Genomic DNA, 25,310 nt, shown 5'->3' on the forward strand with positions numbered 1-25,310 from the left:
GCCAGCCCACACATCACTACCCCATGGAGACTGCTACCCTGCAGGAGGCTCTGCTTGGAGTCAAATTTTCTCTCTGTGCTTCCAAAACTTGCCTTCAAGCTAAAGATTAAAACTTAGCACTTACTACTTTGAGGCCACTGGGAGCAACATCAGAAGCTATGGTGAGCAACATGTTGCTTATGAGCCACTGGTTGGGGATTACTATCTACAGGATACACATAAGCTATGCTTAGGTAAACAACAGGGCAGCATTCACTCCTGTATAAACAGAAATATGCAGTGTAGCATAAACAATATAATTCCTTTTAATATAATTCCTTAATAACAGCCTACAATATTCTGCCATAGCTGAAACCCAGCATTTCAAGTCTAAGCTCAGTTTTGTGTATCTGTTTAATTTTACTCATGTTTATTATTGCAGCGCTAACCTTATCCTTAATTATACAACATCAATGATCCATTAAATTGGTAGATATGTTAAGGGATTGGACCCGTAGATTCGCCCAACTATTATCCAGTACGCTAAGATTATTGCACCTTCTCCATCTGTTTAGAAGCTGGCATTTCTTACACCGACCATTAGTCATAAAATTTGGCCATGCAATTAATCTTTCAATTAATCTTCAATTAGCTATATCATTCCTTTAGAAGTAAATAGAGGGGGGGAAAAATGCTGACGTGCATCAAAGTCTCGACTTTTGTAGGTCTCTGGGCTCCAGCTGTCCTGAAAATGATGATTATACAGTACAAATGACTTTTCAATAATACACTTTTAGTTTGTATGGGCTAAATTGCAGCGCCAGCATTAATATTTGCAACATAATCTCTTTCCCCCCACCTGCTGGGCTCAGGAGATTCAATGCATCTGGTTACCCTGTTCCAATTTCAGCCGCTACAAATGAGGCAAGCGCACTTTTTACCAAAGCAATAACACCTTTAAAGAGAAAATCATTCTTCCCCCCCCCCCCCACTGGCCTCCTTTTGAAATCTGCATTTTATTTACAGTCCATTTTTATTAAATGTCTGTACGACAGACGGCAGTTTCAACCTCATATATGGACATTTGGAATCCTATAAATCATGGTACACTTTATATCCTGAAACAAGGGCTGTCAGGTCTCAGTTCAATTGAATCTTGCAATATTGGACTAAATTACCCATTGACTGCAGTTGCAAAAGAAAGGAGATCATAGACTGATCCAACCAGCAGAGAATTCATTAGTCTGCAATGAAAATGTCCTGGTGGTCACATGATCAGAAATCAAACAGCATGACAATGTGGAATTGGCAAATTTGGCAGTGTTAATAAAGGAAAAGTATACCCCCCAGATAGTTTATATTATGTTAAGTGACCTATTAAAGAATATATATAGTATTTTGCCCCTTTGCATCTTATCCCTTGAGCCGCCATTTAGTGATGGGCTGTGTGCTCCCTCAGAGATCACCTGACAGGAAGTATTACAGCTCTAACTGTAACAGAAAGAAGTGTAGAAGCAAAAGGCAGAACTCTGCCCATTCATTGGCTGATGGGGCCTAGCATGTATGTGTGCCTTGGCTTCTTTATGTGCACTGTGAATCTTATCCCAGGAGGCGGCCCTTAATTCTTAAAATGGCAATTTTCTATATAGGAGTACCCAATAGCACAAACTGCTAAAAAAGTATATTTTTATGAAATTGGTTTATTTAGATAAAGCAGAGTTTTACATATGAGCTTGTTTATGGGATATATTTTTTATAGAGACCTACATTGTTGGGGGGTATAGTTTTCCTTTAAGGAGGCCACACAAACCTCCTATAATTTCTTAAGGTGGCCATACAAGCCTAATGGACACATGTATGATGCATCTGCATTTGAGGAGTCCTTTCTGCTTTACCAGCAGTGACAGTGTCTGATAGTAAACAAGAAACTGTATTTCCGTCACTGTTGGTACTGCAGAAAGGACTTCTCAAATGCAAATGCATCATACATGGCATGGACAATCAAAAAAATGATACCAGCCACATACCACACAGCATACACGTTCCCAATATTCTACAAAAACAATTTTATCACAGTGTTTAGGGCCAGCTTAACTGAACTGCATGATAATCTGTGCATACGTGTCACTTTGTAGAGCAATCTCTGATGATGACATCAAGCCATAATGGAAAACTAACACTTACACTCCTTCCCACCTTGGTTTTTGTTAAAGGTTAGCCGTCCAACAGAAATATCTGTGCGAGGAGTGCATTTTGATGTAAGTACCTTTAATGAATGTGGTTTTACACACAACTTATTGGGGGAAATAATAGAAGTTGCCCACTGAGTCTGCAGACATAAACAAGCCCTACAGCTTCTCTGTGCCCTGTTTAGTAATGGCACATTTATTCAGATATTTGAGTGTCAACTGGGTTTTTACATGAAGTCGTCAGTCAGGTCTGTAGATATTATATTTATGCAGATTAAGATTATATTTAAAATAGGTGAGCTCTTTTTTGTGATGATACAAGTTTTTTTTAAGTTGACTCTAATATTGGAATCCATTTGTAAGAAAATGTATAATGATTTGCAATATGTACAAAACACACACAAAATAAATGAATTAGATATATTTATTGTGACATGAACACCAAAGTAGAACAATGAGAAAAGGAAAATGAAAGGCACTTCAGTCTGTCTGAAACTATTGTACTGAAACCAAACATGGTTCCATCAGGCAGGAGTATTACATACGGCGCACACGGACGCTTGATTTCCCTTCTGATCTGACTGACTTCAATCCAGCAAATCTTCTACAGCGTATTAGTCCCAGAGTTTAAAGGCAATGGAAACCACAACTTTACAGTAACTGACTGATATGGCTGCTCTGTTTGATGTGCAGATAAAGGAAAATGTACAACAAAGTGTATGAAACAAAGTGAGCACAAAATGTTGCCAACTTTGGATTCTACAATGAAATCTTTTTCATATATTTAGTGCAATTTTAAGCATACATAAAATTGTATGAAATATTAATTATCCTCTCTGTATTACGCTTTGATTATATTTGTAACTAATTAACTGCATTGCAGTTTCTTTGAAATCCAGAACTAAATGTGCGCCATTTATCCACTCAATAGCAGTTCAGAGGCGGTCTCCCCTTGTAAAACGTCTCCAAGGCCTTGCGCTAATTCAGCAACATCATCTTCTGTGGTTTGTTGAGCGCATCTAGGTTCATCCTTGGCTAAATGCTTCTCTTTCTTACAGAGCCTCAGGCACTTGTCAAGCCTTTTGATGAACATGTCAACATCTTGCTTTTTAATACCGATGGCAGATGCTGCATTCAGGTAAGCGCAAGGATAGTTATTGCTGTGAGACATAAAACCCTTAAAAACATATCCATTAATTGTCTGCGAAGTCCCAAGAGGCACAACCCTAGGAGAAAACAATGGGTGTACAGTGATGCTTTCATCTTTTACTGAAGGAAAGAAAACATTTACATGACAATACATGCGTTGATAAGAAGATTTTTGGTACAATGCCTCCAAAACACACTAATTGTCTTCAATGTTTCAACTAATAGGATGAAATAATTGTTGCATGAGAGATCACTTGCAACCAAATGTTTAAAGTAATGAGATCTGGATAAAGAAGCATCATTCTTAAGGGGTAAAGTCCTAGTCACCCATAATCAGTTATTATGGCTTACCAGACTTGGGCAATGTCCTGCTGCTCATTATACTTCACCAATAGAGTTGAACTTTTATGGCACAAAAGAGTTTTGACCATGACTACTAGAAACAATGATTGAATTGCCATAAATATCTGTGAAGACATCCGTTGGGGACAAAGGGGAGTGCCTTGATTTGGCCTGGCTCTGAGATTATTAGCTAGAAATGGGTAAAGGTCCCCATACACGGGCAGATCGAATTATAATGACGGGCATAGGCAAAGTCGGTCCGGGGACCGCATCAAAAAGCCAATGCAGTCCTCGATAAGACTAGATTTTCTAACCTGCAGATCGAGATCTGGCCGAATTTCAGGCCAGATATCGGTCGGCCAGGCCCGTCGCGAGTGCCCATACACGGGCCGATTAGCTGCCGAATCGGTCTAAGGGACCAATATCGGCAGCTAGAATCTCCCTGTGTATGGGGACCTTTACTGGAAATTAAAGCCCAGTTTGGAGGTCAAACAGGGTGGAATTTTCGGTCAACACTTTTTGCCATCCAAGATATTGTTGGAACTAGTACAGGATGACTAATTTGACCAGATTATCATCTATCTTGTAACCTTTAAAGAATAAGTAAACCTTTTTTTTCTTCTCTTTCAAATTAGTATAAATAGTGCCCAGAATAACATACCTTTCTCTCTTATTCAGTCTTATTTATTTTTCGAGCAGCTCAACTGCAGCTCTTTCAGCTACTTCCTGGTCTAATGTGATGTTCCGCCCCCTATTCTTTGCCGAGCTCTTCTTGTCTCTTTAACTATGAAGACAAAAAGGCGAAAAAAAGGCCTGATTGATTCCATTGGAGCACAGGCACAAAGCTTGCTCAGTAGACACTCTTTTGATCGTCTTCACAGTCATAGAGAGGAGAGCTCAGCAAAGAAAAGGGAATGGAGCTTCATGCAACACTAGGTAGTAGCTAAAAGAGCTGTAGGTGAGCTGCTAATGATTTAGAAAGGACACAAGACTGACTGCAGTGAAAAAGGTATGTTATTCTGGGGGATGTTAAGAGCTTTTTTAAGCTTTTAAAATGAAATGCTTACTTACCCTTTAAGAAAAGGAAGCTTCATTTTAAAAACTGTAAATCTACACATGAAGAACAGCTCAGTACTTCGAAATGAGTGCTTTACTATCCAATATAAAATAAACAATGGGCAAATGTCCTATAATCTTAATCTGTTGCCTCTCTTTTTATGTGATAAGTTGTGATAACACTGCAGTGTTTCATACATAAGCCATAGAATGAAAAGACTAAAATAAAATGTTTATGCTTTTTGCACCATTTGAATCATTCTGTGTGTAGCTCCCAACAAAGCAACTCCTGCTGCACTGGTTTAAAAAGATAAAAGTCTTGTACAAGTCCCAGTATTTCTCAGCATTGGAGAAAACTGATACCTTGAGCTCAGCTTGAACAGGCTTCTGTAATACTGCTGAATGCTGAGATATGGCTGACATGTAGATACAGCAGTTCAGTGTTGGACAGGGAATCACAGAACATTTCAGAGTAATGGAGCATTTCACCCTGAAGTAGAAACCTTCTTCACTGCCTTCAGAGACAACAAAACCATTCAGTCTTGCAAAAGGCAAAGTATGCTGCTGCCAAGTCAATTTACCCAGATGAAATTTAACCCTGACGTTTATTTTCACAGAAAGGAATAGAATAGTATTTCCGCCATGCACTTTTGCATAGGAAAATGAAATTCAGTATTAAAAATACAAATTGGACTTTCAACTGAAGTCCCGAGGCTGTACTACATGGTTCACTATGCGTTTTTACTGCATACAATGAAATCCCTTGAGTGGGTTAGCAGTGCAATCACTAGCCCCATATCCATGTAGGCTTGGGTTTGGTCCCATGGGGGAAAATTCACAAAAGTGTTGGTAAAAAACACAGTTCTACAAGTGCTGGGCTCTAAACTGTAAAAGTGACACAAGAACAACAAAATCACAGAGGGAATCTGATCATTTTATGGACTTGTGGTAATGCTGCCAAATTGGTGTTGCTCCAAAAAAAAAAAAAACCTCTTTCTATAATGATATAAGCAAAAATATGTTAGCGACATTATTCCCCAACATTTTTTCTTAAACATGTAGTGGGTACAACAAACTTTCTAGAATATCATACCTACAACATAGATAGCCATGTGCCCTCACTGACTCTCTACCATAACAATGGGAGTTCCTGTACTATAAACATCGAAGCTAGAATGCAAATTACCCTAGCAACCAGGGAGTGGCTTGAATGAAAGACTGATATATAAATAGGAGATGACTTGAAAAATAAGTCCTAAAAAGTAGCAACAGCAATAAAACTGTAATTTCAGCAATAGGTTTTTTGGCTGTGGGGGTCAGTGACCCCCGTTTGAAAGCTGCAAAGAGTTAGAAGAATAATTAAAAAAACTATGAGTAATAAAGACCGATTGATAAGTTGCTTAGATTTGGCCATTCTATAACACACCAAAAGATAAGTTAAAGGTGAACCGTCCCTTTAACAAGTGGACACTTAATTTTGGTAAACTTTGTACCTTTGACAAGGTTTTGATCCGCCATGGTTTTTCCATCAGGGCTGACTAGGGATGTTTTGATCAACCAGAGAGCACAATATGCTATTACTGATATTGGTACTTACCTGGCTCCTGATACTTGTCTTGTAAATAGCATTGAGCCCAATTGTGTGACAGCACTGCCGCTCTGCTCACTGAGAGAGGTTAGTGAGAGTGCTAGGGCGGAGAAAAAGAACAGGGAATTTAGCTACGGCACTAACACCAACTGTTGGGCAACCTTTGTCTGGACACAACATGATACACTGCCTAAAATAATGTAGCATTATAGCACAGTACATTTATTGAAAACAATTCTATAAAAGGACAAGGAATGTCATATTCACTAGTGAGGTGCTATTTGTTAGGCACCCCCAGGTAATAAAACTGCTTCCTTTTCATTCCCACTTCCTGAGCAAGCACAGTGCAATATAGTTAATTCGGAAATGTTACAATATTACCTCTATGTGACAGCCCAGGATGGCGCAAAAGATCCCTGAGAAAATAAAGAAATAGGGTAGAGCAGTACTACAACCTGGTGCCTTTAACTGAAATGGCCTGGGGTAAAAAGTAAATAATTTTATTAAGTGGGGTGCCCAATAAAGACTTCACTTGCCCTTTAAACAGAGTAGTGATGGGATAACTTAGTATCTGGGTGCAAATTTAATCTATAGAATAGGGAATCTGAAAGCAGTACGAAGGTGCGGATTTCTTTGTTGTGAATATGATATTTGTAAGACACTTCCCCCTAGATGTGACATAATAGTCAGGCAGAATCAATACATCCATTTTGTACTGGCCTGCACATCCCTATGGTAAAGTTTACAGGAAATAGTTGGTTGTGAATCTGCGTTATCAGCACAATTCAAAGAGTAATGGGACTAATAAGCTACTGTTATTTACACAAAGACTCCCCCCAGATAATGGCTCTACAGCAGGAATGGGCTCAAACAGGGTGCTACTTACTAAACAAATATATCCTTCTGTGCAGTTGTTCATGTTGTTTAACCCCATTACAGGAGAAATCTTAAATGTGGTTGGCCTAAATTAACACAGCTTTATTCATAAGCGAATACACACAGACATGCAGTACTGTATATAGGATTATGGTAGGGACAGAAGAGATACATGGAACAACCAATAAAATGACACCAAACAATATTAAACTTTATGTTAAAAAAATCTAATTCCACAAATTAATGTGCACAATGGCTGCACCAATTTTAGTGAGACCACAACTGCTGGTCATAAATGTGGCCTCGTCTCCCACAAGACTCTGTTAATTGTGTTTGGTACAAACAGCCCTTCAGATGACTGGCAACTGCACGTGTGCAAGTTAGCACCTATGTTTGTAAATCAGCCCCTATGTCTCATAGCGGCAACCACTGCAAAAGAAAGGGGGCAGCTGTAATTGCAAGATTAAGCCATACACTAACAACATATATTTGATAACTATGATAAGAGAAAAATAGGCACGTGTCAATTATATCATAAGGTTCAGCCAAATTCCAGCCCAAATCTGTTTAACAGCAAACATTTTATTGGTTGCTATGGGTTACTGCTCCTGGGCAAACAGCTCCTTTTATTGCATATGGGGGTTAATGACATATGACTTTAAAGCAGTGGACAACTAAAGGCATCAAACGGTGTTCACAGTTGAAGTTATTTTGGCAGCTGTGCTCCAGTTTGAATATGCCCTTTGTCACGTGGCTACTGTGAGATATACATATAATCATTATTATTACAGGCTGTAAAACACTAGAGCTACCCAGGCAATTTATGATACATACCCAATGAGATAGGGTTGTGCGGGGTTTCCAGCAGCCTCTCATTGAGCTCTTTGGCCAGTTTCTTTAGTTCACTGGATAGGTACACAAACATTTCCTAGGAAAGTCAAAATAACAAAAAAAAGTTTCTCAGGGTATGTAGCTTCTCTCTCTATAAAAGGATTCCCATCATGGAGGTCAGCACTGGCCTGCAGGTGTACAAGGCAGACAAAATAGAATAATGATATGTAAAAAAGTCACTGGAGCCCATGTGCCCTCCACATTGCGGGCCTTCAATTGGACAGCACATGTTATAATCATGATCACAGGAAAAAATGGTTTGGGTAGACCTGTATACGCAGAGATAAGTTTCTTATGGCACTTAATTGCAGCAAGAACGCCTCCAAAGGTAAAATGTAGAGTCTAGCAGTTGCTGCTTGCTGTTGCTCATACAGTTCACAGGTACCAATGGGCATACCTGGGTATCACCAAGACAAGCCCTGAATACAGCACAACAGCTGGCAGGTCAACTTATTATGGGAGACTTTCTGTCACATCAATAGAGATGTCATTCTCCTGCAGGTTGTGTTTTTCCCTCAGTCATTGTTCCATGGGGACCAATACAGACACACAAAGTACTTGCCCAAATGCAGACGATTAGTCCATAGAACACTTTCTCTATTCACAACGGTACCTTCATTCATCTTAGTTCATATATTACTGAAGTGAAAATCCTGTGATTCAGCACAATGCACAAAATGCAGCCCATTGGAGTGTAAAAGCCTCAGGCGGGTCCCAGGGGAGACAGAGTTTTATGATGTACAGTCAAACGTTGGTATCGGGGACAGACATGAGTGGTGTCCTGTCACTACTGCACAGTAATGTATAGTAGAGACATATATCTTTTCATGGATTAAACAAAAACGTGTGTGTGAGGGTCAACTTTACTTGATTCAAATGAATGGAATAGAGCTATAACAAAGTAAAGTGATCTCTCTGTAAGGTGTCATGAAAGTGTTAAACCTGCTCCTATATAACCAGTTTTACCATTACCAGCATCTGAACCCTGGATGTATTAGTTTTGCATGGAAATTTTTTTTTTCTTTCATGAAAAATCATTATTTTACTGGTGGTGGACACAAAAGCCCCGATTTGGTAAGCTCTTTTGGACTTGTCTGTCCATCTGGACTTGATTTGTCACCTTGAATGGCCTGTTTTTAAAAGACCATCCTACGATCCTACTGGATATGTCCAAAGTGAAAATTTCCCCTGCTAAAGCGGCTTCTCAGCAGGACATGGGCCAATACTTTAGATAATTGTCTTAAGCCTAATGTTCCCCAGCTATACAATACAATTTAGACAAACACGCAATAAAACATATTATTTATGTACAGTCAGCCACACTAGTTACATCTAATTGGTCTAAAAAGGGCAATAGAAACCACTTGCTATGCCAAATCAGATATCCTGTGGATAAAATCATAATTGTGCCTTCACCTTCAGCTGACCGGAGACTCCATGAAGCCTGTCTTTGCGTCAGCTCATCGATACAGCGCATTAGTTATCAGTTTGTTTATTAGAGGAAGGGAATACCAAGCCATCTCTATCAATCACTGACTCCTCCATTTCTATCTGTGAAAATAACTTTGCTGCTCACCACCCCCGCCCAACATACATGCACCCGATTTTCTCTTGCACACAGATGGAAATTCAATTCCATGCAGAAGAGATTAATAGAGCTTTTGGGCTCGGTGTGTTTTTCTGGGGTCAAATCAATAACAGGCTCCTTTCTGGAGCAGAACGTAACAGTACCCCAAGCAAATATACTCCACGAGGTCTTATTTCAGAGAAACGACACGGCAGCTGTATTGATTTTTTATGTACTAAATTTAACTCAATTTCTATTCTGATGAACAATTGGCGAATCCAGGAAAAACAAAGTATAGCATTTTCTTGCATTACAAATGGAATGTCAAATAGTTGAATGCTCAGAAGCGGAAGCAGCTAAATTTGATCGAAAGAAGATAAAATAAACATGAAAACAAATGATCTTGTGTGTTCCCTGTATCAACTGATTCTCAGGATCAAACCATTTTTAAAGTCAAGGACAGATCGAAAAAAGGTCAGGACCATAAAAGGAAGTTTATTTTTCTGCCTTAGGGCACCACATGACCATAGTTACACCCTCTCCCTATGATTAGATTTCTAACTTTTCAGGTATATTACCTATTTATCTTCATTATTTTTTTTAAAGGAGAAGGAAAGGTAAAAACTAAGTAAGCTTTATCAGAAAGGTCTATGTAAATACAGCCATAAGCACTCACAGAAACGCTGCACTGAGTTCTCTGTCAAAAGAAACAGGATATGTTGTCTTTGTTTTCCTGTACCAGAGACACGCAGTTCTCTCCTCTCTCCCCTCTTCTGCTCCCCCCACCACCTCAAGAATGCTAAGAACTCCCTCCTCCCCCATTAGGAATGTGGATCTGAGCCAATCAGCATGTACACCGGTCTTGGACTTGGTGCAGGAGCGAGGCATTATGGGAACTTTCTTTACAGAGCTCAGCGTTTTTTTTTCCTAGGAGGAGAAAATATGGGGAGACTTAAGGGCACTATTGAGAGAATTGAAGGTATGCCTGCATCTTGAGATTAACTCTTTATTAGCCTTTCCTTCTCCTTTAAGCAAAATTCAGTAAAATAACCAGAGCTTTGTTAATAAACAAGAACGGGAAATGCCATACTGCAACAGTTAAATAGTATAAGTTAATATAAACTAAATAGCAATTAGTAATATAAAAGTTAATCATTCAAAGACTATGAGAGATGCAGCCCTCATGGTTGGACTCTTGTTGTCAGATTACCACATTAGGGTGTGCAATCTATGATACACTTTACAAATTAAGGGGATCAGATAAGTGTCTGGATAGACGAACAATGCAATTTGTCAATTTTTCTGAAAACTTTTGCTTCTGAACTGCCCACAGGTCCAGGGTAATTTTACAATCAGTGGCAATAAATGGCTCTCACCATGCGTGGACGTCTTTATAAGTATCTTGCTGCAACACCCAGACCCATATGACTTATCATGTATCTGGCAATGCAGGATATGGGTCCTTAGAATAAGGCACGTGGGGAATTTTGACTGAACACTGAAATAGGTTATATCAATAGCAAACATAATGCTAAAATGTGTGCAGTGCATTCATAGAGAAGGAAAGGTAGAATCAGTGGGGGCTGACAAGCTGTCAGGCACCCCCCCAGAGATTCTAGTCGCCTACCTCCTAGCTCAGGCTGGTGCTCCTCTACTTCTTAAATTTATTATTAAAAAGGAACACAAGGTGCAAAATAATGAGCTTTCTAGGGAAATAAAATGGACTCACTGAGTAAATTTGTATTTAGCTTGAGGGTATTTTTCAATGTTTTTAAAAAAGCTGGCGATTGTGTAGTTAATTCCACAAATAATCACAAATGTTCATCTCCCTCTTTGGACAGCAAACAGGCTTGTTTTACTCCTCGCACAAATGCTTACCTTTCTTTCTTTCAAGAGCTTATTATATCCACTTGCGCCAAGTGACAGCAGTGTTATGAGGACGTCCAATGATGGAGAGGCAGATGCTCTTCCTGGGTACATTTTGCTAATTTCTTGCACAAATGAATCACTGAAACCAGCGATAACAGCTCCACCTACTGGAACCATAAAATTCTTGTCCAAACTCTGCACAAAAGCATCGATTCTACCAACACGGGCACCCTATGGAGCAAAATAGATTTTAGTAAAAGCACACAAATCTGCAGTACAGTGAATGGCCTTGACAGGCATGCTTATATGAAGCACTATTTTGTAACATTTAGAAACATACAGAAACTACAACAGTAGTTGATATTTGCTTTATGTAAAGCGGAAACATGCATAAGCATTCTACATCATTAAAATGTCCCACCTAATCTAAGCATTAAGAAACATTTACATTACACTGGCATTTTAGTCACTCTTAAAGGGGACCTGTCATTCTAAGACATAACTGCAAATTATTTTCTATATTGTTAGTTGAGCAAAATAAACTTTACTTACTCTATATAAATAATATAAATCTTGTTTCCTTCTGTCTTGGAATTACTCAATCAAAGTAAGCAGGCAGGCACCATTTTGTGGACACTGTTATGAAGGCAAACTTTGTATCATGCCAAAATCTTGTGTATGTGCCAGAATGGGGGACCAGATGCCCGTGCCCATGTACTGGCTACACAGTTAGATAATAAGTAGGGAGGGGAAAAGTGAGATGTGCAGTGACATCTAGGTAGTGCTGAACGGAAAGCTAAAGTTATTGTCTGCCCCGCCTCTATGCCTAAGGCATAGAGGTGGGGCAAGCAATATATGATTGACAGCTGTGATTTTTAAATGCCTTTATAATGGGTCTGGATGTGTTAATATAAAAATGAATTTGGGTTTCATGTTTAATTTGAAAAGGACTTTTACTATACAGCTGTTTATGTCTGGGTGACAGGTCCACTTTAAGTTGGACACAGGCCCAATATATATTTTGCTGCCTTTCTTTTACCTCTACCCTTCTGTATTTTGCCTTTAATGGCTATTTTACTAGACCACTGAATGCAGCAAGCTACAACATAAGGGCCCTGGCAGATGAGGAGACTGCAAAGGAAAATGCGAAGGAAGGCAATTTGCTGCAATTAAGCCAGGTTGCTGCAAGTAATGTGTTTTACTTGCTGTGATTCGAAAGCATTTGGGGGAGATAAGTCGACTATGGTAGCAGAGTTTTAACCGCGGGTGACTAATCTCCCTTTGTGCCACTATCCTTATGAGCTCCAGGCTAGGTTTAGGCAACATGCTAGTGATTTGCAGCCAGTTCCGCACTTTAGGGCCCACACCTATGTGGCAGGTTTGGGGGTGGTTGACAATCAAATGCCTTTAAAAAACAAAAAATTCCCCTTGGCCGGCCACCAGAAACCTGCTGATAAATCCAGTTGCTCTGCTGAGTTGGGGGGTTACCCCTTTGTATGATGATCAGTGTATGCCAAACTATACTGTGTACCATCAGCTGAGGGAAGTGGGTGGGCAGTCAAAGCAATGCGTCACTGCCCTTATGAGCAGCACCTTCATCACCCCTAATGTTTTATATACAGAACAGAGGAATAAAAGGTGCTTCCTCAGCTTCTAAGTTCTCTTTCCCCAATCACTATCCCAGCATTATGGGCATTCATACAGGTTACAATACCTGCTGGATAAGATGCATACATTTTGAAGACTGAACACCATAAGCATTGTTCACAACGTGTGGGATTTCATACTTTTTGCAGATTACTGCCAATTCTTCCACCCTAAAAAACACAATAAATACAACACAAAATAAAAACACAAAATCAGTAAAGAATGCATACATAACATGACAGTTAAGTATATTTAATTTTATGGTACCTGCAACAAAAAACACAGGGTCCTATTGCTAATTTTTACTGAATGGTAGCAATAGATACCACTCTGTGAAACATTATTGATCATTTGATATTTTTTTCTTTTTACAATTTATTTTCTGCAATGAATCAAGTTGTTCTAGTGCAAAAAATAATTGTCCATATCCTTTTGGTTAAGAACCCATGGAGTAACTGCTCTGAAATAGCTTTCCACAAGCAACAATAGAAGTTGCTGGTGGAAAGCTCTATTCTATTGCTTCGGTTTCCAAGGTCGCGTGAAGTTGCCTTCACATATGGTCTGCACCGGGAGTAGGGGCTAGGTTTGGCATTAATGCTCAGCGTTGTAGATCAGGAAGTGCTCCAATAAGTGCCAGCAGGATATTTATAGTACAATATCTGCAATAGTGATGTGTGGGACCGGCCCAATAGGGCAGGTTCGGACCGACCACTGCACTACATTTTCGCGTGGCAGGCAGGTTGGAGTCGAGTTTTCCTGCTTGCCCTCCCCGCACACGACCTTACACTGGCGGCTTCCCGGTTCTAGATTTCTAATTTATAAGCGCGCGCTCCTTTTTAGAAGTCGGGTCGGGCGCAGTTCTATAGAGGGGACTAGCAAGGTCGGGGACACAGTGCACTAATCTGCACTGTCCGTGGATTTCCCATGCCTTTACATGGTCTTGCAAGTAATACAATGAAGCATCTGACATAAGTGGCATCAATAACCAATGATGCTGGTGTAAGGATAGATTTAGCAAGTTCAAATGTTTTCCCAGGTGTTCCTATTGCATGCTTCATCTTCCAAATTTGCTTCCACCAGCAGCAATGTGTTATATCCAAATCTAGATCTGGAAGGAGAATATCAGTGTAGAGGATTATGCTGTTTATTTCATTTTTTCATATGTTGTGACATGTTTTGGGCACAATGATTACTTGATAAATGGCGGTTGTGCCCGAACATGTCACAGCACATGAATAAATGCAATAAGCAGCATAATCCTGCACACTGGTGTTCTCCTTCCAGAGTTTATTTGCATATTTGGCAAGCTTTATGTATCATAGTTCATTATTTGGCTGTTATGAACTAGCAGCGGCTGGGGCAAATTGCATGCTGGATATTAATGTTGTAAAGGTCACTATTCTGAAAATAAAAACAAACACTTAGGGGCAGATTTATCAAAATGCGAGTTTAAATCTTAATACATAAGAAGCTTACCTATCTTCTATTCATTCCTATGTTCACCGTTGGATAAATATGATTATAAAAATCCAATAGGAATAAATAGAATGTGGGTGAATTTTTCTGTGGTAAATGCCAATGTCACATTTTGACCATAAATATAAACAAATATATAGCAAATATATGGGTCCCCAAAATATAAAGAGTACTTTTTCAGGGGATTGTTAATATGTCGTTAGCCAATTTTATTTATATTACAGGTATGGGATCAGTTATCAAGAAATCTCCGAATTATGGGAAGACCATCTCCCATAGATTTATAATCAAATATTTCACATTTTTATAAATGATTTTTTTTTTATCTCTGTAATAATAAAACAGTACCTTGTACTTGATCCCAACTAAGATATAATTACCCCTTATTGGGGGCAGAACAGCCCTATTGGGTTTAATTAATGGTTAAATGATTCCCTTTTCTCTGTAATAATAAAACAGTACCTGTACTTGATCCCAATTAAGATATAATTACCCCTTATTGGCGGCAGAACAGTCCTATTGGTTTTACTTAATGGTTAAATGATTCCCTTTTTCTCTGTAATAATAAAACAGTACCTGTACTTGATCCCAATTAAGATATAATTACCCCTTATTGGCGGCAGAACAGTCCTATTGGTTTTACTTCATGGTTAAATGATTCCCTTTTCTCTGTAATAATAAAACAGTACCTGTACTTGATCCCAACTAAGATATAATTACCCCTTATTGGGGGCAGAACAGCCCTATTGGGGTTATTTAATGGTTAAATGATTCCCTTTTTCTCTGTAATAATAAAACAGTACCTTGTACTTGATCCAAACTAAAGATATAATTAATCCTTATTCATTTGGGTTTAATCATGTTTAAATTAATTTTTATCAAACTTAAGGTACTGGTATGATGATCCAAATTATGGAAAGATCCCTTATCCAGAAAACCCCAGGTCCTAAGCATTCTGGATAATAGATCACATAACTGTACGGGAAAATTAAAAAACACCATTCTGAATTTTGTTCTTACCTGTCGGGTACCCGGGGAGCAAAGCAGGAAGTAGTAGAGTGTACACACAGGATATTTTCTGCTCCAAGTTCTGTGATTTTGGCTTCTACAGCATCAAGGTCTGTACGCAGTTCATCTCCTTCCAGCACATTCTCTATCACCACAGGTTCGAAACCTTCAGAGAGAGACTTTTATGTTGAAATATATATTATTTTTTACATAGTGCATTTATATCAAGGTGTAAAGTCCAATGTGATATGTCATCATCTTTAGCTTATATAGATGCAGCAAGATATGAATTGCTCTATGTTAATTGATAACAAACAGGAATAAAAATCAATAAACAAGGGGGTACAGTATAACACAGGTGCCCTGCTGTAAAGAGCTTCCAATCTAAACCAAGTATTGCTTTCAATCTGAAACAACAACCCACAGAACACACAGCTATAGAGACAAGCATTAGCAATATCAAAAGTAGAATATGTGCCAAACCGGACGGTCATATATACAGTATGGTTCTATTTGATCCTGGCCCTGTGTAGAACAGGAGACACCAAGCACACCTTCAATACTAAATGAAGAAAGGCTGCAATAAATTAAAAGGGAACTCCACCGAAACACAACTTTTTGAAAAGTAAACATAGTTTCAAGCAACTTTGCAATATACATCAATTAAAAAATATGAAGCCTTTTCATGATCTAAAAATATGGTTTGGAACAGTTCCCTAAGCCCCTCCCCCTGTTCATCCGCTGATCTGGCTGACTACTTTGAGACTCAAATAAAATGTAACAGTAAATTGACTGTCCTTAGCCTTCCTTCAGCCTGCATCCTCCCAATCTCACAACTCCTTACATATGTGATGTAAATAAGGCAAGGAACATTACAGTACAATGCATTGTGTGTTATGTAGTTCCTGCATGTAGTCTGTAAACTGCGGAGAAGTTGTTACAATTTGTAACATCGTCCCTCCTCCCCTGCCAAGATTTCAAATGATGCAGACAACAAACAGTGACTCTTACCTGCCGTGATCATAGATTTGAAGCAGGATTTCTGATCTATTCTCGGCCAGATTATATATTTTGCCTTTGGTCTCTTGTGCCGGAGAGTAAGGAAGCAAAGGGTTAAACTCATCCCAGTTGCCATGGGTACAACAAAACAACTGCTTGCTGTTCGCACGCCTAGGATTTTGAAATAAAAGGCGATTACAAAACTTACTTTCTACATTCTGTCCACAGATATTTGTAGCCTCTATTTGGTCTCAACTTTACATACCGGCTAATCTTATTATATCCAGCACCATCGAGTTTGTGAGCTTATTTAGAACACTCGAGCCCGCAGCCTTTGGCTGGATGGCTGAAATATCTCCTGACCGTCCAATCCCGTGGATCAGCCTGAATTAAGAACGGGGAGATAAAGAAAATACTATTTAAAAGTAATTGTACAAAACAGTTATAACTGAAAAATATTTAAACAGTATCATTAATTTGCATTCAGTAATAAACGTAGCCAGAAAATAAAGACCATTAGACACAAACCAATGTACTCCAATGCCCCTATTATTAACTCAACTGTTTCATTGTGGGCTTTGGGCATACTGACTTCATTCTTGGCCTTTAGTGCTCATTCTAGGAGTACTTGTGCCCTCTGCTCCGTGACAAGTGCAACTGTCGCAGGTGTAGCTAGCCCTGTACTTACCTTCTGCCTTAGGTTAAGCAGCAAAGATAGGGCCCTGAGCCTCCTGGCACTCTGTACCTTGTGTGTGTAAATAACATGCAAGGTATGGGCGGGTAGGGAGCAATGTGCCTCCCCTCACCCGTCCTGTATTAATACAGCACTGTGGCCCTTTTTTGCATGCTGCGCTTGGATTCTTAAATGAGCCCATGTGTATTTATGTTTCTTTAGTTTTAAGCTTTATTCACTAACTTAATGTATAGTAGTTCTGCTTAGAAATGCACTTTGGTATTCACACACATTTTTAACTCATCTCAGTAAGCTCCAGTAAAAAATGAGAAAAATAAATCCATCAGATATCCAAAATGTTTGCTCTTTTGTGTATACGCGCCAACTGCAAGCTATTTGCATACAAACCCAAGGGTTGTCTCTCTCACGTGGCAACGACCGACTCATCTAAGGCTGCAAAAGTGTGATTCCTGTGGCCCCTGTGTGGCAGGACAATGTTAAAAGGAAAAGTAACACTAAAAATTTTTAAGTAAAAAATCTATTCTACCCAGCACAATAACTACCCTATCCTGCAAACCATTCATTATTTTGAATGCTTTAATAGAAAATACCTGTTAAAACTTGGCTTCCGGTCATTTGAAAAAAGGCGATGCAGGGGAAGTATCAGGGGAAGCATCCACTATGCGGCAATCGATTGATCGATCCTAGCCTGACTCCTTCCTATGCAGAAGCAAGGCTAGGCTCGATCAATCGATCGTCGCATAGTGGATGCTTCCCCTGATACTTTCCCCTGCATCGCCGTATCGCCTTTTTTCAAATGACAGGAAGCCAAGTTTTAACAGGTATTTTCTAATAAAGCATTCAAAATAATAAATGGTTTGCAGGATAGGGCAATTATTGGGGCATCGTAGAATAGATTTTTTACTTTTTAGTGTTACTTTTCATTTAATGCAGTCCCTGGTGGGCCTTGTGACATTGCAAGGGACATAAGATACCACAGAAAAGATGGCGTCACATCCCCAGGTGAGAAGGTAGCAACTCTAATGGGGGTGCCCAACAAAACGCTACCACACCCAGTGCCTTTTGGCTTTGCTACCATTAAAGTTTAAATGATTTCCCCTCATAAGGAATACAATTCATTTCATACATGAAAACACAAAGAGCAAGGCTGCTTTGCGAGTTGGACAGATACGATTTATAAAAGAATTAGTTTGCTACTGAGAAATATTGTATCTGCAGTTGCTACACATTTGCAAATAATCTACAAGTCTATAAAGAGCATTTGGAATTGTTGGTGAAACAGGTCCCTTATACACAGGCTAAGAAGGTTTGCAGAATACCGATAATGTCGACGGGAAACCATTCCAGAGGCAACTCTCCCTTCTCTCTCTCCAACACCACAGTTGCCAAGAAAATTGTTGCTGTCCATGACTGCAAGTTCATTGAGGAAGATTTCAATTGTGCTCTCATCCCATGGCTCTTTGGGACACTTACCCTGGAGGACAAAGAAAAGAGAATAAAGTTAGTGTACCCCTTTTACGTAACCTTGGTTATATGGCCATTGCACAGACAAGCAAGTTGTATGTAGGGTTGCCATTTGCTGGTATTTCACCAACCTAAGCAGTAAAAAATACCAGCCAAGGCCGGGGCTGGTATTTCAAATTTAACAGCAATATACTTACATAGTAACATAGTTAAGTCAAAAAATGTCATTGTAATACTTGCTGGTAAATTTTTAATAAATAGTTAATGTGGATGGCCCCCAATCTGCCCATTTTTTCTGCGCTTCCTTACTTGATGACACACTCCAGCCCCTTAATGCGACAACCAGCCCCCTCAACCTCACTACCCTGCCCACTCTGTATCACAACTCCGCCCACTTAACATCACTACCCTGCCCACTCTGTATCACAACTCCACCCACTTAACATCATTACCCTGCCCACTCTGTATCACAACTCCACCCACTTAACATCACTACCCTGCCCACTCTGTATCACAACTCCACCCACTTAACATCACTACCCTGCCCACTCTGTATCATAACTTCACCCACTTAACATCACTACCCTGCCCACTCTGTATCACAACTCCACCCACTTAACATCACTACCCTGCCCACTCTGTATCACAACTCCACCCACTTAACATCACTACCCTGCCCACTCTGTATCACAACTCCACCCACTTGACATCACAGCCTGCCCAGCCAGGCCAGTATACTTATTTTATAAAGGTGGCAACCCTAGCTGTATTGGTGCTAGGCCGTCCAAGTAGATCTATCCAGATTTTTTTATTCTCATAATTTTGTACAGCAGAACCCCTGTTCAGGGGCCCAGAAGAAAATAAGTGTAAAATCCAAGAAAAAAATAAACTTAGTGAAATGTATTATGCATTATACAGTGGTGTGAAAAACTATTTGCCCCCTTCCTGATTTCTTATTCTTTTGCATGTTTGTCACACTTAAACGTTTCTGCTCATCAAAAACCGTTAACTATTAGTCAAAGATAACATAATTGAACACAAAATGCAGTTTTTAAATGAAGGTTTACGTTATTAAGGGAGAAAAAAAACTCCAAATCTACATGGCCCTGTGTGAAAAAGTGATTGCCCCCCTTGTTAAAAAATAACTTAACTGTGGTTTATCACACCTGAGTTCAATTTCTGTAGTCACCCCCAGGCCTGAATACTGCCACACCTGTTTCAATCAAGAAATCACTTAAATAGGAGCTACCTGACACAGAGAAGTAGACCAAAAGCACCTCAAAAGCTAGACATCATGCCAAGATCCAAAGAAATTGAGGAACAACTGAGAACAAAAGTAATTGAGATCTATCAGTCTGGTAAAGGTTATAAAGCCATTTCTAAAGCTTTGGGACTCCAGCGAACCACAGTGAGAGCCATTATCCACAAATGGCAAAAACATAGAACAGTGGTGAACCTTCCCAGGCGTGGCCGGCCGACCAAAATTACCCTAAGAGCGCAGAGACAACTCATCCGAGAGGCCACAAAAGACCCCAGGACAACATCTAAAGAACTGCAGGCCTCACTTGCCTCAATTAAGGTCAGAGTTCACGACTCCACCATAAGAAAGAGACTGGGCAAAAACGGCCTGCATGGCAGATTTCCAAGGCGCAAACCACTTTTAAGCAAAAAGAACATTAAGGCTCGTCTCAATTTTGCTAAAAAACATCTCAATGATTGCCAAGACTTTTGGGAAAATACCTTGTGGACCGACGAGACAAAAGTTGAAGTTTTTGGAAGGTGCGTGTCCCGTTACATCTGGCGTAAAAGTAACACAGCATTTCAGAAAAGAACATCATACCAACAGTAAAATATGGTGGTGGTAGTGTGATGGTCTGGGGTTGTTTTGCTGGTTCAGGACCTGGAAGGCTTGCTGTGATAGAGGGAACCATGAATTCTACTGTCTACCAAAAAATCCTGAAGGAGAATGTCCGGCCATCTGTTCGTCAACTCAAGCTGAAGCGATCTTGGGTGCTGCAGCAGGACAATGACCCAAAACACACCAGCAAATCCACCTCTGAATGGCTGAAGAAAAACAAAATGAAGACTTTGGAGTGGCCTAGTCAAAGTCCTGACCTGAATCCTATTGAGATGTTGTGGCATGACCTTAAAAAGGCGGTTCATGCTAGAAAACCCTCAAATAAAGCTGAATTACAACAATTCTGCAAAGATGAGCGGGCCAAAATTCCTCCAGAGCGCTGTAAAAGACTCATTGCAAGTTATCGCAAACGCTTGATTGCAGTTATTGCTGCTAAGGGTGGCCCAACCAGTTATTAGGTTCAGGGGGCAATTACTTTTTCACACAGGGCCATGTAGGTTTGGATTTTTTTTTCTCCCTAAATAATAAAAACCCTCATTTAAAAACTGCATTTTGTGTTAACTTGTGTTATTTTTGACTAATAGTTAAATGTGTTTGATGATCAGAAACATTTTGTGTGACAAACATGCAAAAGAATAAGAAATCAGGAAGGGGGCAAATAGTTTTTCACACCACTGTATATTAAAGAGGACCTGTCACTCAGACATAAAAAGCTGTATAATAAAAGCCCTTTTCAAATTAAACATGAAACTCAAAATATTTTTTTATTACCACATCCATACCCATTATAAAGGCATTTTAAAATCCCAGCTGTCAATCATATATTGCCTGCCCCGCCTCTATGCCTTTGGCATAGAGGTGGGGCAGACAGTTACTTTCACTTTCAATTCAGAACGTCTTAGATTTTGCTGCACTCCTCACATTCCCCCTCCCTCCTCACCATGTAATTATGTAACCAGTGCATGGACATGGGCATCAGGTCCCCCATACTGGCACAGAAACAAGATTTTGGCAGGATGCAAAGCCTGCTTTGATAACAGTATCCATAAAATGGCCCCTGCCTGCTTGCTGCAATTGTGAATTCCAAGGCTGAAGAAAATAAGATTAAAATAATTGATATAGTGTAAGTAAAGTTTATTTTGCTTGCCAAACACTATAGAAAACAATTTGAAATTATTTCTTAAGGTGACAGGTCCGCTTTAATGGGACCACAGAAAAACAGTTTCAAATGCCAGAAAACTTAAAATCAGGGTATGTAAAATTCAGTTTTCACTGTATTTATAAAAACACCAACATATTCAACAGTGCTGTACAACAGGGAGGTATACATATCAAACTACACATAGATATAAGAGGGAAAAATGACCCTGCTCAACAGAGCTTACAATCTAAAAATATGCAAAGAAATAGTATGGCCCCAAGTTGCTTATAAACTCCAGACAGCATCATAATGTTACTACAAGCATTCCCCCTCAATCTGTTATGTAGAAGAGCCCACTACAGTCTTAAATGTTCATTCAGCAAAATGACTACAAATCCCAGGATGCCCCGCGAATGCCCTGTCACACGGCAGCAGCCACATTACCTGTTCCACTAGCTGCCGCACAAGCTGTTCATGCATTCGCCTGGCCTCTCTGCCCTGCCGTATATATGCCGGAGTGACAAGTCGCTCACTGGCTTTAAAACTCTCGTGTTCCATTCTGGGCAATGAAGTGAGTAAAGGTGGCAATGGACACAGCGTAGATCAGAAAGAGAGCATGGACATTGCGCACTCACTCAAGCCAGGGCACTGGTCTAAACCGGGAGCATCATAGCCAATCACCTGAGAGAGTGTAAGGGGTGGGTGCCACAGTTGCCCTAGCAACGTACCACCCTCTTGCGTAAATTACGGCAGAGTATGATTGGCGTTAGAAACCATAACGAGGCGTGAGCCGCAGCGTATTGCTTAAATAGTGCGCGCAGGGGTTCTAGAAGTCAGTGCAACGTATGCGGTCGCGCTGGGTTGTTGTGAAAGAGAGCGCTGGGGCTATAGGTGTTTGATGCGAATAATACGCGTAGTGGCGGGGTTAGATATGAGTTACAGTTGATTAAAGAGGGGTATCCTAACAGAATATTCTGCTTTGTTGCTGAAATCTGTCGTGCAGTTTATAAATAGGCACGTGGACGAGATGTATTACAGTGGCCTAGGGCTGATATATTCCATAGTGCGCAACGGGGCGGGGGTCTGGCTTGTGTGGAATGCAATGTGGCGCTGCTAATGGAACCTTGCCGTTGTTACTCTCAGACATATTGGCTCCTAGAGCTGTCCATAGAAACTTAGGCAGGTGTATGAGGGAGTCATGGGGCCTGTTTTGAACCACGTAAAGGAAGGGGTAACAAAAAGGAGTGGTGTGTTTAGATACTATATACATCTGTATTTATGTATAAACACATGCAAGGATCAAAGAGGAGCACTTTGTTATAAATGGAGGGAAGTGAAAGTTATATGGGGAGAAGAGCACTGCACTCAGTCGGCTGTTACCACATACAGCAATTTATTAATGTGGTTGTGTGTATTACAATAGAATGATAGCTTTCCCAAGCCTTGTCACGCAAATGCCAGAAACAGTGTGTAACACCTATTTGGCTATAATATGGCCAACCCAGGCTAGTAGCGTGCTGTAGAGCATGTGTTACATGCGACCTTAATGCACAGGAGTGGGCCTCCGCTACGTGGGAGGTACATAATGGAGCTGAGGTAGTGTGGTGCAATGGATAGAAATGGACGTCTGAGGATTCTTATGGATGAACTGGATAATACTTTATTTGTCCAAGACAATGGTATGCAGGGGTTTCAATACTCACTCAATAGTTGGTACACAGTATGCAGTTATACAATTGATGTAAAATAGATGAATAGCAGAAATATGATGCTCCCCTGGATATCCCTTCTCATCAAGAGGTTGGGCAGGTAGAACAACAACAGCGTGGTAGGTAGGAAAGCTCACCGGCATAGTCCCATGCACTTTTGGAGGTTAGGGCAAGGCATATTTGCTAACCTATTTCCCTAGCACTTCTGTGTCCCTAATCTAAGGCCAGTAATGCCTGTTAGGAAGGCTACTCCTTTGCTATTATCCTTGATGGAGCAAATGGCTGCTCTTTCTATATAATTCTGTCTGAACTCACCACTTCTAGAGGGTGCTATGAAATATGCTGCTATACTGTCTTCTCCTCATTTACGGGGCCCTGTCCCTGACTTTAATTTGGATGGATATGTGGCTACTGGGCCGGATCTGTACCCAGGCTCAATGGAGTGCTGCTTCAGGTAGCAGACTGGCAGCCAAAGAGGAAAACACTTCCTTGTGCAAGACACTATATAGTCTGCCAAGGGGAGTGGTCAGCCTGGGCTAAACCTATAGGGGGTAGCCTAAGAACTGAAATTGGATAGCTGTAAAGAAAAGTTAGGCACATACAGCAACTTTTACGGACTCATATACACTTTGAGTGTCCTGTAGGATCACTCCCAGTACAACATGGGAAATACTCCTGCTATGCAGGTTCCCAGGCACATTCTTAGCTGTAACAGATTTGGTTTAAACAAAAATATTAACTGTTTCGTTACTAGTTACGTTTCTGGAAACCATATACAATACATGAGTGTCACAGTGGATCACTCAGGCACGTTACTTAGAGATCCTTGAAATATCACCTAACTCTGCAACAGGGATATAACAGGCACAATACTTAGAGAATCTTGAGTCACCTTCCTGACCACTAACAGGGGTGCTCAGGTACACACTTACACATGGGAACGATCCTGCCTTCATTCAGGTGTCCCAGGTACATGCTTGGCTGTAAAGAAATGTTAGTGGGCACAATTTAAACTGTGACACATTCCCACCCATCAACTTTATTAAGTCCAGGCCTTCCACCCTAACCCAGTGTTCATGAATCTCCCGACATGCACTCCGTAGGTGTGGATTAGGCAATGGGCCCTACCCTCAGGTAGGTTGAAGTAGAAGTTGTAGTGGGATGGGGCGCAGCAGTCTTTTCTTGTACACCCAACTTTATGCAAACTTTACAGTCTCTCCTTGAGAGTCCCAAACTTAGAACAAAAACAAGTCCATCACTGTGGACAAAGCTGAAGGTGGGTCACACCCTATGTCTCTGCAACAAGGGGGAGTTCTCGGGATGTGCCCAAAATGGTGGATGTTGCCCTTAACTTTAGGGAAAACATTACCCACCTCCAACCCGGGGGAAAATCCCATCTGGGATGACTATCCAGACCGGCATGGGGTTTCAATACAGGTTTCGGTCGTATTTGTCCTTTGTCACCTTAAAAGAGACATAGTAAGTCGGGTGAGGCTTATCAATCTTGGCCCCTGACGGAAGGTTGGATAGTAGGGCAAAGGTGCGGTCCTTCTGGAACTTTCCGCAAGACCGGACTCCATGCTTCAAGATGGTTCGGCCGAACCACCACTCTCTTGCAAGATTTGCTAGGTATTCAGTATCCTGGTTCCTTTTTGTGGCATTTTGGTGCAGGAGGCCTCCAGGAGTCAGGCCTTCCCGGCGTATAAGGACTCCGTAGAGCCACTCGTCCAATAGCCGCTCCACTTCATCAAATACCCACTCTGGGGCATAGGGCATGTAGAAGCCCCACATTTGGTAAACCCACTCAT

At 40.5% G+C, this 25,310-nt stretch overlaps 1 protein-coding gene across 1 annotated transcript; it reads right to left on the reverse strand.

Annotated features, from left to right (window-relative positions):
* Nucleotides 1–2,582: 2,582 nt before the first annotated feature.
* On the reverse strand, nt 2,583–22,421 carry sepsecs (Sep (O-phosphoserine) tRNA:Sec (selenocysteine) tRNA synthase). Its single transcript, NM_001004947.2, is given in 10 exon segments — nt 2,583–3,394; nt 6,313–6,403; nt 8,014–8,107; nt 11,516–11,737; nt 13,221–13,323; nt 15,650–15,803; nt 16,649–16,807; nt 16,902–17,020; nt 18,650–18,804; nt 22,238–22,421. Coding segments are annotated over 10 exon segments (1,521 nt in total). The 5' UTR covers nt 22,352–22,421; the 3' UTR covers nt 2,583–3,084.
* Nucleotides 22,422–25,310: the final 2,889 nt, after the last annotated feature.

This window comes from Xenopus tropicalis, chromosome 1 (assembly GCF_000004195.4).
Source record: "Xenopus tropicalis strain Nigerian chromosome 1, UCB_Xtro_10.0, whole genome shotgun sequence".
In the NCBI taxonomy this organism is placed as follows: Eukaryota; Metazoa; Chordata; class Amphibia; order Anura; family Pipidae; genus Xenopus; species Xenopus tropicalis.